This window comes from Bison bison, unplaced genomic scaffold (genome assembly GCF_000754665.1).
Source record: "Bison bison bison isolate TAMUID 2011002044 unplaced genomic scaffold, Bison_UMD1.0 scf7180017864134, whole genome shotgun sequence".
NCBI classification, from domain to species: domain Eukaryota; kingdom Metazoa; phylum Chordata; class Mammalia; order Artiodactyla; family Bovidae; genus Bison; species Bison bison.
In genome coordinates this window covers 7,461,107-7,474,612 of record NW_011494706.1, presented here as the reverse complement: position 1 = coordinate 7,474,612, position 13,506 = coordinate 7,461,107, and the positions used below count along the sequence as shown (strand labels likewise).

The window sequence follows — 13,506 nt, the reverse complement described above, 5'->3', positions numbered from 1 at the left end:
ACAGCTGCAAGGAGATCCAACCAGTCCATTCTGAAGGAGATCAGCCCTGGGATTTCTTTGGAAGGAATGATGCTAAAGCTGAAGCTCCAGTACTTTGGCCACCTCATGCGAAGAGTTGATTTATTGGAACAGACTCTGATGCTGGGAGGGATTGGGGGCAAGAGGAGAAGGGGACGACAGAGGATGAGATGGCTGGATGGCATCACTGACTCAATGGACGTGAGTCTGAGTGAACTCTAGGAGTTGGTGATGGACAGGGAGGCCTGGCACGCTGCGATTCATGGGGTCTCAAAGAGTTGGACATGACTGAGTAACTGAACTGAACTGAAGCCCTATTAATACAGACTTAGGTGTAAATCTTTATGATCTTGGATTAGAAAATGGTTCCTTGTACAGTATGTATAAAGGATTGTGGTGCTTCAGAAGACTCTTGAGAGTCCCTTGAACTGTAAGGAGATCAAACCAATCAATCCTGAAGGAAATCAACCCTGAGTATTCATGGAAGGACTGATGCTAAAACTCTTCAGAGCCTACCTCTCTCTATGGAAGTCTCTCCAAGGAACCTTCTCGACCCTTCCTCAGTCAGAATCATTCCCTGCTCCTGAGGTGGCACCAAAGGACCAAGGAATTGGGGGAGTTCAACTGCCCCACAAACTCAGGAAGACAGTGACCTGAACCTCTCTCTCCGCCAGACTGGCTGCCCTTGATCTACACTATAAAAGGAATAATTTGAAATTTTGATCATGAGGTTGATATGCTTAGATCTGTGTTTTTAAAACATAAATCTGGCAACAAAATACAGTGAGCTCTGGGTGAGTCTATGGGTAAGACAGGAAACCCTGATGGGTGAGAGGGTGAGAGGTGAAGAATCTGCCTGCCAGTGCAGGAGACGCAGATTCAATAACTGGGTTGGGAAGATCCCCACCGGAGAAGGGAATGGCTACCCACTCCCCTGGGCAGAGGAGCCTGGAAGGCTCCATGGGGTCTCACTGGGGGGCCCATGGGGTTGCAAAATAGTTGGACATAACTGAGCAACTAAACAACAACAAATATGATAAAACATCTGTTTGAAAGGCTGTTGTAGCAGTCTGGCAAAAGATAAGAACTGGGCACAGTGAAAGTTGTGATGTTGTTCTGATGTTATCCAGTTTTCTTCTCTCTCTCACTTACAGACTAAAGTTTTCCCAAGAAAAGTTTCTGGTCTTTTATCTTTGAAGGAAGGATAGAGAACCTGCCTATGTCACTTAATTATTCTAGGTCTTACTTTTCTTATCTGTAAACTAATAGACAGTTTCCAAGTTCCTTCCTATTTTAATGTTCTATGGAAATACTTTGCTGCCAGTTGAGAATGTTAACCATCTACACCAACCACGGGTGAAACAAATAATACTTCAGGATTCCTCATTTTTAACTGACTTAAGCTCATGGGGGGCTACCTGAGTGACTTGGTGGTAGAGAATCCTCCTGCAATGCAGGAGATGTGGGTTTGATCCCAGGGTTAGGAAGATCCCCTGGAGAAGGAAATAGCAACCCACTCCAGTATTCCTGCCTGGGAAGTCCCATGGAGATGAGCCTGGTGGGCTACAGTCCATGGGGTCACAAAAGAGTCGGACACAACTTAGGGACAGAACGACAACAACAAGCTAGTGTGACCTGAGTCTCCAAGTGATTGGGAATATTCTAGACAGTGTACAGTTTTTATTAACTTTATAAAATAACTTTCTATTTAAAAGATACAGACATTTTGTGATGTGAGACCAAATTAAACACAGTACTTAAACACAGTACATGGATTTAAACACCGTGTATCTTATTGTCTTTGTTCTTGTTTTGGAAGTGCAACATGAAATACTGGTTCCCAACTACAGCACCTGTCTCCAGTCCTTCTCTATTTTTAAACTTTCCCACAGTAATAAGAGTGCCTAAGGATTTATATTCACTAAAAAAGCTGAGCGCAGAAGAATTGATGCTTTTGAACTATAGTGTTGGAGAAGACTCTTGAGAGTCCCTTGGACTGCAATGAGACCCAACCAGTCCATCCTAAAGGAAATCAGTCCTGGGTATTCATTGGAAGGACTGATGCTGAACTTGAAACTCCAATACTTTGGCCACCTGATACGAAGAACTGACTCATTTGAAAAGACTCTGATGCTGGGAAAGATTGAAGGCGGGAGGAGAAGGAGACGAAAGAGGATGAGATAGTTGGATGGCATCACCAACTCCATGGACATAAGTTTGAGCAAGCATCAGGAGTTGGTAATGGACAGGGAAGCCTGGTGTGCTGCAGTCCATGGGATCGCAAAGAGTCGGACCCAGCTGAGCAACTGAACTTAACTGAACTGAAGAATAGCTGTCTTTATATCTGTATCTCTGAAGGGAGGGTAGAGAAACAACAGAACTAATACACAACATAGTGTCTGTAATATTTTATTATGATGACACTAGAGTGGTAGCCAAAATTTATCATCTCTTAGGAATTCATAAAAAGAGACATGACATGCATTTCTCTTCTATCCAGTTTCAGTTATCTAAGTGCAGCCTAAGTTCTCAGTTCTTATTCCAGATACACTGTTCAGAATTTAATTGCACATGAAAAAAGTTTTAAAGCTGTTATTTTGTCCATAATCTCATATGCTCCTATCATAGTTAGCGCCCGAGTTAGTTGATCTCTTAAAGCAGCAGTGGTTACTGACAAGTTGTTCTTTTCCATTTTCCACTTATCAAGTACTTGGTGGACTCTCTCGCTTAGTGAAACAGTGCTGAAAAAATTTTAAATAATAATTATTTTAATTATCAGTTAGGAACATTGTTTTAAACTGCAACCTAGATATACAGTTTGCCAGAGTGACTAAATTAACTGAAGACAGTCTATATAAAAATATAGCATAGAGTTTGACACATAGTAAGTGAATATCAGTCCTATGCCAGCCCTTGTTGCCTTGTACAACACTGACAATTCAATTAACATTTGATTCTAAGAGAGATTTACTCAAGACCTCAATATAGTTGTGGCCTATTTACTGTAGACCAGTGCATTACTGCTCCTGCACTACATGCTTGACTTCATGACAACTCTCTTAGGTAAATCTGTTTATTTTACTAGTGGAAAACTGAGGCATACAAAAGTTAGAGGACTTATCCAGGGTCACAAAACTAGTTGGGATTTAGAGCCAAGCGGTCTATCCTCAGAGTTCTTGCTCTCAAACTACTGTAACCATATGGATCTCAAACATATAGTAAACTAAAATCAGTCTTTTATAACAAATAGAGTTCATGTTAATATGAATGTTTCAGAAGCATGTAATATCAGTATGATATAAACCAGAACATGAGAATGGGCTTATACTACAGGTTGTCATTTATACATACCTCAATGCAGACTTATCACTTTCTGAGATTGTCAGGTTTAATTTTTGACACAAAAATTGAAAATGTATTTCAGTAATATTCTTGGCAACTATCTTGAAGATCTTCGCTAAGATTTTCTCTACAGTGGAACATAAAAGAAAATTTAGGCCATGTGTTTTGAAAAATGTACTCTATTTTGAGTTACTATTATAGCTAGGTTTTTTACTTCTGTGCTTTTATACAATGTATATATCAAACAAAATTGAAAAATAAGTACAGATATACTAATTGAAATTTGAGAAGATAACAAAATAGAAATTTGAACCACTTAGTCCATTTCTTCTAAATTCTGAATAACCCTAAACATAAATAACATAAATATCAATTTCCCATAAAATGTCTATTTAGAAGAATATCATAAGCAACTTCAAAGTGATCATTAAACCCTTTAATTCTTTAAGGATCTGAAACAAATTTAACTCCTTCCTTCAGTTCTGGCTTTTTAATATGCTTCTTTGGATATTATCCTGAGAAACCAAGTTTAACACTACTATAAATACGGTGTACACACATATATATGCTTGTTTTATATTCACATCATGTATTTAATGAATGTTGGCTTAGACATAACTAGAGTGTTTTTAGTTTAGAAAAAGCTATTAGCTAATATGAACTAGATCCATCTTTCTGTTAACCAGGGTAACTTGAGAATTTTCAAAAACTAGAGATCTGCCACCCCTCTATAATCATCTCAAATATGTTTAGTGCTTTCTGTTTAAAAATATTTATCCATACCATTAATCACTCAGGCTAGATTGTATGTTAATGATATAATTGAAAATCCAGTCTTCTAAGTGAAATTTTAAGGAAGAGACCCCATGTTCCTTGTTAATTGCAGGATAAATATATCTCCCATGATGACTTCCTCTTCAGTCTCTGTGGTGCCAAGCCTGCAGTGTGAAGGCCCCATGGGAATAAAGAAAGGCGATAAATGACTTGAATTCTCTTGTTTTTGCTGACTTTGATTTACTGTCATTGCCTGTTGAACTTTCCCTTCCATGGGCTAGAACCACATGAACCTTCTATCCTCAGGAACTTGAGTAACAGAATGTTAACAAGGAAGTTCAGTCATGTAACTTTACAGCCCTTCTCTAAAGTACTGTAACCTAGCAATAACACAGATCTTTAGAAAGGCCTTCAAGCTTTGTTTTACAAAAGTTTACAAAAGTAAACTTACCATTAAATATCCCCTTTTATGATAGCAGAACCAACTTGCATAGAAAGTTAGAGAAAAGAACTACTGTGACTTTTTTGCTTAGGCTCCTTCCATCAATGAGGCCGTCTTCTTGCATAATCTTCAGATAGGTAACCATACATATTGTGGCTAAGGTAACCATACATATTGTGGCTTACAGAGGACTGTGCGTTTTTAGTGACCATCTCAACAGATTAAAGGATTATGATGGTATAAACCTCTTGATTACACAGACAGGGTACATAATAGAATGATTTGGGGGGACAGTTGTATATATTCTCTTTCCCCAAATCTGGATCATTAAATTGATTTAATACTTAAAAACTGCATTAAATTGGAGGACAAAAATCTGGATCTATTCTGAGGATTGACAGTGAGTGGCAAACTCAGAGACCCAGGAAAAAGCTCAGACTTTGGGAACCCAAACCCAGGGAAAGAATGAGACAGTGAAACTTCCATCCAAAGACTTGGAGAAACCAGTCTCCATCTGGTGAAAGGGCATTTAAAGAAACTGGACCCAGTCTCTAAAGTAATCAGAGGAGTACTTAAGAACAGCAGGAATGAAGACTGCCTAAGGACTGCAGACAAGTAATAGCATTGGGCCAAGTAAACCTGATCTGTGAACTGCCTTCAAGGCCAAACACGACTTTTGGAACAACTGCATATGGTGACATAGTCCAGAACTGATAAAAAAAATTCAATATGTAGATTCTCTGAGTCTGGCCACGATCATGATGGCCACAACCTCTTGAAGTGCATCAAGGCTAGTAGATGGGGAGCAACTCATCTGTGACTTAAATTTACCTGTGTTTCAATGGTTCAAAATGTAAAGACCTAGATTAGATAATCTGAATTATCAAAATAAACTCCCAGCCTTCAGAAAAGGGAAGATGATAAATACTTTAATGTCCCTGCCAGATTGAAAACTTCTGATTAAAGCAAATTATTTGTTAACATACACATACCAGAAAATGACATTACCTACCATCTCTTTCATCTGCCCTCTGTAGATAGCGTGCAATAGTATACAATTGTTTTCCTTTACAGATTTCCATTGGTGGTCTCAGCAAAGGGTTATCATCAAAATTTATCTCCTTCAGTGAAAAAAGGTTGTAGATACCACTAGGCAGAACTGAAAGATTATTTCCTAGCAGAAAAAAAAATAATTGAATTATATCGTTTTGTAAAGGAAAACTATGGAGACAAATAACAACCATGTAAAGGACAGGGAGGTCTGGCATGCTGCAGTCCATGGCCACGAAGAGTCGGACACAACATGGCAACTTAACAACAACAACGAAAGGGGGTCTGTTGAGTCTCACTGACGCAGTGCCGGAGGAGCCCCACTGACGCAGTGCCGGAGGGGCCCCACTGATGCAGTGCTGGAGGAGCCTCACGGTGCTGGCAGATCTTAAGTTCTTGCTGTTGTCCACTTGCTAGGAGTGAAAAGGAGGATGTATAGAAACAGAGCAAGGATTCTTTTTTCTCATCGAGAATGACAGAATAAGATAGGAGGCTTTCCTCTTGCAATATCAGAATGGACTTTACAGAGTAAGTGTGATGGTACTTTTTTTCCAGTAATTTTTAAAAATAAACTTCTTGTTTCCAGGAATTTCAGATTTACAGAAAAGTTGCAGAAGTTGTATGGAGTTCTTGAATACTTTTCATCTAGTTTTAGTTTTCCCTGATGTTATCATCTCACATTATTATGTTACTTTTTTTGGGCCCATCATCCAGTGTGCAGGATCTTCAACCAGGAATTGAACCTGTGCCCTCTACAGTAGAAGCAGAGTATTAACTACTGCACTACCAGGGAAGTCCCCTCTGTCACATTTTTAAATCCAAGAAGCTAACGTTGACACAGTACTATTAAATAGGCTTTGGATGCTTTTGAATTTCATTATATTTCCATCAATGTCCTTTTTCTGTTCCAGTTATCTATTCCAGGATAGCACACTGCATACAGGTATGTCTTCCAGTCCATGAGAATTCCTCAGCCTGTCCTTGTTTCTCAAGATCTTAATGGTTTTGTATAGAACTGGTTAGGAGTTCGAAGAATATTTCCTAATATGAGTTTATCTGATATATTTTTTCATAAATAGACTGGGGTTATGGGTTTTTGGAAAGAACACCACAGAGATTGAGTGCTCTCTTCACCTCAGGGATACCAGACATCCACAAGATATCACTGGCGTGTTAACCTTGATCCCTTGGCTAAAATAGTGTCTGCCAGGTTTCTGCAAGGTAATGTTTTTATTTTCTCCTTTCCATACTTTGTTCTTTAGAACGGGATTATAAAGTCTAGTCCATCCTCAAAGAGTGGAGAGTAAGCTCCACTTCCTTAAATGTAATTTTTTCAAAACCATCTTAATCTATTGATAATATAAACTTGACATGAAAAGTAAAACTGTGATTACAGACAAAGAATTTGTCATCACTTCAAGAGGAACTGGGCTAAAGTCTGCCTTTGTGTTATTTGTATATTTTATGGTTGTGTTATTTTAGCCAAGAATAAAGGAACCTGGTTCCTTTTAGTGAAGAAAGGTTTTAGAAACCAAGATCTGGGTACTAGGTTGTTTCTTGGAGTATGTGCTGCTTCTGACTCATGTATATTCTCTCTCCCTGATATTACTAGCTCTGGGGAAAACCAGTTACCATGTCTTGAAGGGGCTGACATAGCAGGGAACTCAATTCTGCTGCCAGTAGCCACATAAATAAGTTTTGAAGCAAATCTACTAGCCTTAATCAAGCCTGTCTGTAGTACCAACCAATAGATTGGCTGCCATCTCATACAAGATTCTGAGACAGAGCAAGTCAACTAAACACCTTCTGGGTTCCTGACCCTCAGAAACTGTGTGAAATAAATATGTTATTGATTTGAGAAGCTAAATTTTGTGGAAATTTGTCACACATCAACAGATAACCGATATAACAGCTACCAGCTGAAAGTACTGTGAGATCTAAGGAGCTGCCAACTGCAGGGAAGGAGTTTGCATTTTTAATTCAGCAACTTAAGTGCCTGATGAAGCAACAACAGCAACCAGAACAAATGTCAACTTTCTTTGGAGAAAGATAGAATTGATGATAGACTTCAGGATTCAAAACAGAGAAACAAGAAAGTGTGGCTCACTCCCAGGAGAAAAAAACTGACTCAATTATTGTAGTTAACAATAAAAGAATTTTATTGTTAAAGCAGTTAATACAATGAAGTTTAAGAATATAAAGAAAGATAGTCTCAAATGAATGAAAAAATGGGAAATCTTGGAGGAGAACTATAAACTATGAAAAGAAAAATGGCAGTTCTAGAACTGAAAAATTTAGTATCTGAAATTAAAAGTTAATCCGACAGATGTAACAGAATAGAGATCATAGACAAGTCAGTAAACTTGAAGGCAGATCAGTATGAGATGCTTAAAAGCTGTGTGTGTACACACACACAGTTTTAGGGATTTGTAAGACAATACGTAAAGGTAATTGGAATCTTACAAAGAGAAGAGAGAAAATGAAGCAGAAAAAATTTTTGAAGAAATAGGTTAAAAATCCCCAATTTAGTAAAATATTCAGACCAGAAACAGCAAAATCCAAGCAGTATAAATAAACATGAAAACCACACCTTTAATGAATATCACAGAAAGTTCAGAGTAATCCTCTCAAAAAATCAGGTCCTCCACTGAATCAATCAAAAGTTGGAAAGCAATGACAGAATCAGCTTTTTCATAGTTCTGGCATTTACTCCAGGATTTTACAGTTAGTAGGACCCTGTTCCAGGAAGAAAATGGCAGAAGAGTTTTGGTAAGAGAGCACTGAGACTTTTCTCCCTGCCACTCTCCACTTCCAGGGCAGCAGCAGAGAGGGCTGGGGCGGCCTGCATTCCTGGTACAGCATGCTGGTATCAGAAAGCCAACATAGACTTTGTTCTTTGAATACTGTGCTTTTGCATTTTGACCTGTCTGCTGATCTTCTGACGGACTGGCACAGAGGATGACCTTTGTTTTGCTCCCCCCGCCCGCTCAGACTGGAGCAGCCTCCCTGGTGGCAGTCGTTGTCCCGTGTAAAGACATACACTGTCTGTCTCCCCCTCCCCCACAAGGGAGTGGGGCAAAGAACAGCAGACAAAGAAAGCAGCAGACAAATTCAAAAGCCCAGGCAGGAGAAGGCTGAGGAGGAAGTTTCTTGGGGGAATTAGGGCTCAGAAGGGCCACAGTATATTCTGGGGGAAATGGAGTGCAATAAGCATATTCAGAACTGGACACCTGCCCAGAAGAAAACTGAGAGAATCCTAGACTTGCACCTGAGGTGGATTTCTGGGCTTCCCACAGTCAGCAAAAGACTAAGACAGAGTTGTAGGTGGCCTGGCTTAGTGTTAACGTGCCCCAGCTTAGAGCGAAACTGCAAAGACTGGGAAAGTCGTATTTTCTTTTATGGCTCTGGGTATTGAGGACAGAAGCTATCCATACAAATACTAACCAAAGAGCTGGGGTGGTTTTATATAATATCAGATAACAAAGACTTTAAGTCAATAACTGTTATAGAAGACAAAGGACAGTATATATTGATAAGAGGATCATTACATCAAGAAGATATAACAATTAGAAGTATGTACAAACCAAACAACAGAGCCCCAAAACATACTGGGCAAATTCTGATAGGATTGAAGGGAAAATCTGGTGGTTTTAAATTAATAAATGGAAGCTTTAATACATCACTTTCAGTAATGGATAGAACATTTAGTCAAAAAGTCATTTAGGGGACTTGAGCAGCGCTATAAAGCAATTAAACCCAATAGATATACATATAACATTCCAACAGCAGAAGACACATTTTTCTCAAGTACACATAGAACATTCTCCATGATAGACTATGTATTAAGGCACAAGACAAGTCTCATTAAGATCGATTCAAAAAAAGCCAAATAGTATATCTATTCTGACCACAGTGGAATGACACTACCAAAGATAATGGAAGGAAAACTGGAAAATTTACTAATTTAAGCAGCATGCCAAATTTAAGCTACCACTGTGTCAAAGATGGAATCAAAAAGGAAATTATAAAACGCAAAGATAAAATGAAAACACAATAACCAAAAATTATAGATGCAGCAGAAACAGTGCTGAAGATGAAATCTATAGCTGAAAATACCAACACTAAAAAAGAATGTAATTACTTTATATATAAATTAACTAGAAAAATATAAGTAAATTAACCCAAAACTATCAGGAGGAGGAGGAAATAAAGATTGCAAGCATGTTCAGTCAATCAGTTGTGTCCAATTCTTTGCAACCCCATGGACTGTAGCCCCCCAGGCTCGTCTGTCCATGGGATTTTCCAGGCAAGTATACTAAAGTGGGTTACTATTTCCTACTCCATGGAATCTTCTTGACCCAGAGATTAAACCCACATCTCCTGCATCTCCTGTATTGGCAAGCGGATCCTTTCCCACTGAGCCACTTGGGAATTTTTAGAGCAGATATAAATGAAATAGAGAATCAATAGAATCAACAAAACCAAAAGCTGGTTCTTTGAAAAGATCAACAAAATTGATAAACCTTTAGTTCAATGGACTAAGGAAAAAGAAAGATTCAAATTACCAAAATCAGAAATGAAAGTAGAAACATTACTACTGATTCTATAGAAGTAAAAGATTATAGAGCACTATGACCATTATTATACCAGCAAACTGGATAATCTAGAGGAAATGAACAAATACCTAGAAACACAAAACCTGCCTAGACTAAATCATGGAGAAAGACAGAAAATCTGAATAGATCTATGGCTAGAAAGAAGATAGAAGCAGCAATCAAACATCCTCCCACTGAGAAGAACCCTACACCTTGTGGCTTCACTGGTGAATTCCACCAAATATTTAAAGAACATCTAATGCCAATCCTCAACTCTTCCAAAAAATTGAAGAGGACAGAACACTTCATAACTCATTTCATGAAGCTGCCATTACCCTGATACCAAAGCCAGAAAAAGACACTTCAGGAAATGAAAACTACAGATCAATATCCTTTTTGCACAAATCCTCAACAAAATAAGAGCAAATGAAATCTAACAAAATATTAAAAGGATTATACACCATTTCGATGTGGGATTTATCTTGAAATGCAAGGATGATACGATATAAGAAAATCAATCAGTGTAACATGTGATATTAAGAGAAAAAAGCTTATGATTCTCTCAATGATACAGAAAAGTCATTTAACAAAATTCAATACCATTTTGTTATTAAAAACAATCATATTTGTGTGCTTTTCTAATACTAGTCCTTCAAAATACATGAATAAAATTGATAATTAAAGCAAAAATCATACAAATTCCACAGTCCTACTTGTAGCATTTAATACAAGACAGTATACCAATAAAGACAGAATATTCCAACAAGATTATCAACCAGTACTTATATGATATTTATAAAACACTGTACCTAACACTTGCAGAATATACTTTTTTAGAGTGTGTGGTATGATTATCAAGGATGGAAAAAATGGGTAGAAAAAATATACACCACTAGAAGTACAGTGGTTACTTCTAGTTTGGTGGTAGTGGTTTAGTTGCTAAGTCATTTCTGACTCTGCAACCACATGTATGGTAGCCTGCCAGCCTCCTCTGTCCATGAGATTTCCCAAGCAAGAATACTGGAGTGGGTTGCCATTTCTTTCTCCAGGGGATCTTTCCTACCTGGGATTGAACCTGCATCTCCTGCATTGGCAGTTGGTTCTTTACCAGTGAGCCACCTGCCCCTACTTCTAGTCTGCGGAGAAGTACAAAAGAAGTTTCGATTCTGTCGTATTTCTTAACAGTCAAAAATATCTCAAGTATATATGTATCCCCTCTTACGGCTGATTCATGTTGAGGTTTGACAGAAAACAACAAAGTTCTGTAAAGCAATTATCCTTCAATAAATAAGTTAATTTAAAAAAAGAATGAAAAAAAAAACTCAAGTAAATGATTCCTTATAGCTGAGAGTAAGCATATAGGTGGTTTTTTCTGTAAGCTTGAAATACTTTATAATAAAAATGAAGAAATATACTAGTCTAGCTTTGAGAATTCTGATATGTTTAGAATGACTTACTTTTGTTGTTGCAATTGAAGTGATTTACTTTGTAAAACACTGTAAGATATTAGATTACTATAGGGTGTAGAAGTGGGCTCAGGGTACCCAGCAGGGAAGGAAAATAGAGAAAATGCTGACCTAAGGTTGTGTGTGGAGAGGGAGAGTGAGGTCAGGTTCACAAAGGGAAGAAATACTGAATGATTAGGTATAGGCAGAGAAGACAGAAAAGAAATGAAAATATGTTCAGGTTCCCCAGCAAGGTCATAGCCTCTTTCAGGGAAGGAACTGGACTTTAGGCTTTGCTCTCATTTTCTGTATGTGCGATAGCCATTTCCTTCCAATGGGCACTTAATACATGGTGTTGATTGCTTGCCATTCTGTCTTGTCAGCAAAATTTGCAACCTAGAAACTAAAACTCAACTTACTGATAATCCTTATTGATTATACTTGACACTCACCACTCAAGTTTAGCTGCTGGAGAGCATTTAAAGATAGAAAAGATGATGGCAGATATCTTATTTGATTGTTGTCTGCGTTTAGACTGACCAGGCTTCTCAGTTCCCCTATATTTGTTGGTATCTCTCTGATTGCATTATTTGAGATATCAAGTCCTTTAAGTTTAGTCATATTAGACAGCTCTTCTGGAAGTCTTGTTAGCTGTAACAAAAGTTAAACAATTATATTTTTAATAAATATTTCTATGATGAAAACTTTTTCTGAAATAAAAGGGAAGGAGAGATTTTTTGTTTGTTTGTTTCAAAAAAGAAGATATTTTCACTATGTCACAAAGTCCTTGTGATTCCCTTCCTTAATAAAACCCACAACAAATTGTGTAACATCCAAATATCTCCCCAGTCTGACCAATGCTACCTATTCAACCCTGTGGCTTATTAGCTACTTTTTTCACTCTCCCAACACTTGATGTTCAGTGCACCTTATCCCTTCTGTCCCTAAAGCTTACCCTGCTTTGATTTCTTCTCCCTGAAGTCTTTCTAAACTATTCTCTTCCATATTTGATCTCTTTCCTCCTACTCTCATCAACAGAGCTTTCTATTAATCCCTTGTGTATGTATTCTCCTTGGATTTTTAAATGACATAATGTATGTTTTATAGTTTTTTAATACATGTTCCCAATCATAATACATTTTGAGTAAGTGTTCAGTAAATTCCTTTGTAATAGACACACACAGTTTAGCAATGTAGCTTCAAATGAAAATTCCTAGTACAAAAAGTATTGCAAAGTAACAGGAATTAAAATACTCTGCTAAGGCAAAGAAGAAATACGCATCTTCAGAAAAAATAAAGTCATCACAAGTGACTTCTGAAATAGAGGAAGTCCTGTGAGTGCAAAAAAGTGTTTTGAATATGTGGGCTCCTCAAAAATAATCAGACAACAAAGTAAATACTGCATATTGAGCTCAGTGTTCTTCCATGTATAAAAGAAGCATAATAGATGACCCTAACTTCAGGGAGATTAAGATTCAGTTTGGGAACAAAATGTATGCGTGTGCATGCTCAGTCACTTCAGTTGTGTCTGACTCTTGGCAATCCTGTGGACCCTTTGCAACCCTGTGGCCTGATATTCGGCTCCTCTGTCCATGGGATTCCCCAGGCTAGAATACTGGAGTGGGTTGCCGTGCCCTCCTCCAGGGGACCTTCCTGACTCAGGAACCAAACCCGCATCGCTTCTCCTGCATTGGCGGGCGGGTTCTTTACCACTAGCGCCACTTGGGAAGCCCAAAATATACACATATGAAACAATCAGAGATCAGCACTAATCAATAAGTAATTCAGTGCCAAAATAATGTTTACAATAATATATAGAAAGAATTTAGGGAATGTATAT

At 38.0% G+C, this 13,506-nt stretch overlaps 1 protein-coding gene across 1 annotated transcript in view; it reads right to left on the bottom strand.

The window, feature by feature from the left end:
• Positions 1 to 2,455: 2,455 nt before the first annotated feature.
• Positions 2,456 to 13,506, bottom strand: part of LRRD1 (leucine-rich repeats and death domain containing 1) — a 16,287-nt gene continuing 5,236 nt past the window's right edge. The window contains 4 exon segments of the mRNA XM_010839806.1: positions 2,456 to 2,759; positions 3,370 to 3,487; positions 5,589 to 5,750; positions 12,119 to 12,317. Coding sequence (XP_010838108.1) covers positions 2,573 to 2,759; positions 3,370 to 3,487; positions 5,589 to 5,750; positions 12,119 to 12,317 — 666 coding nt within the window. The 3' untranslated portion in view covers positions 2,456 to 2,572.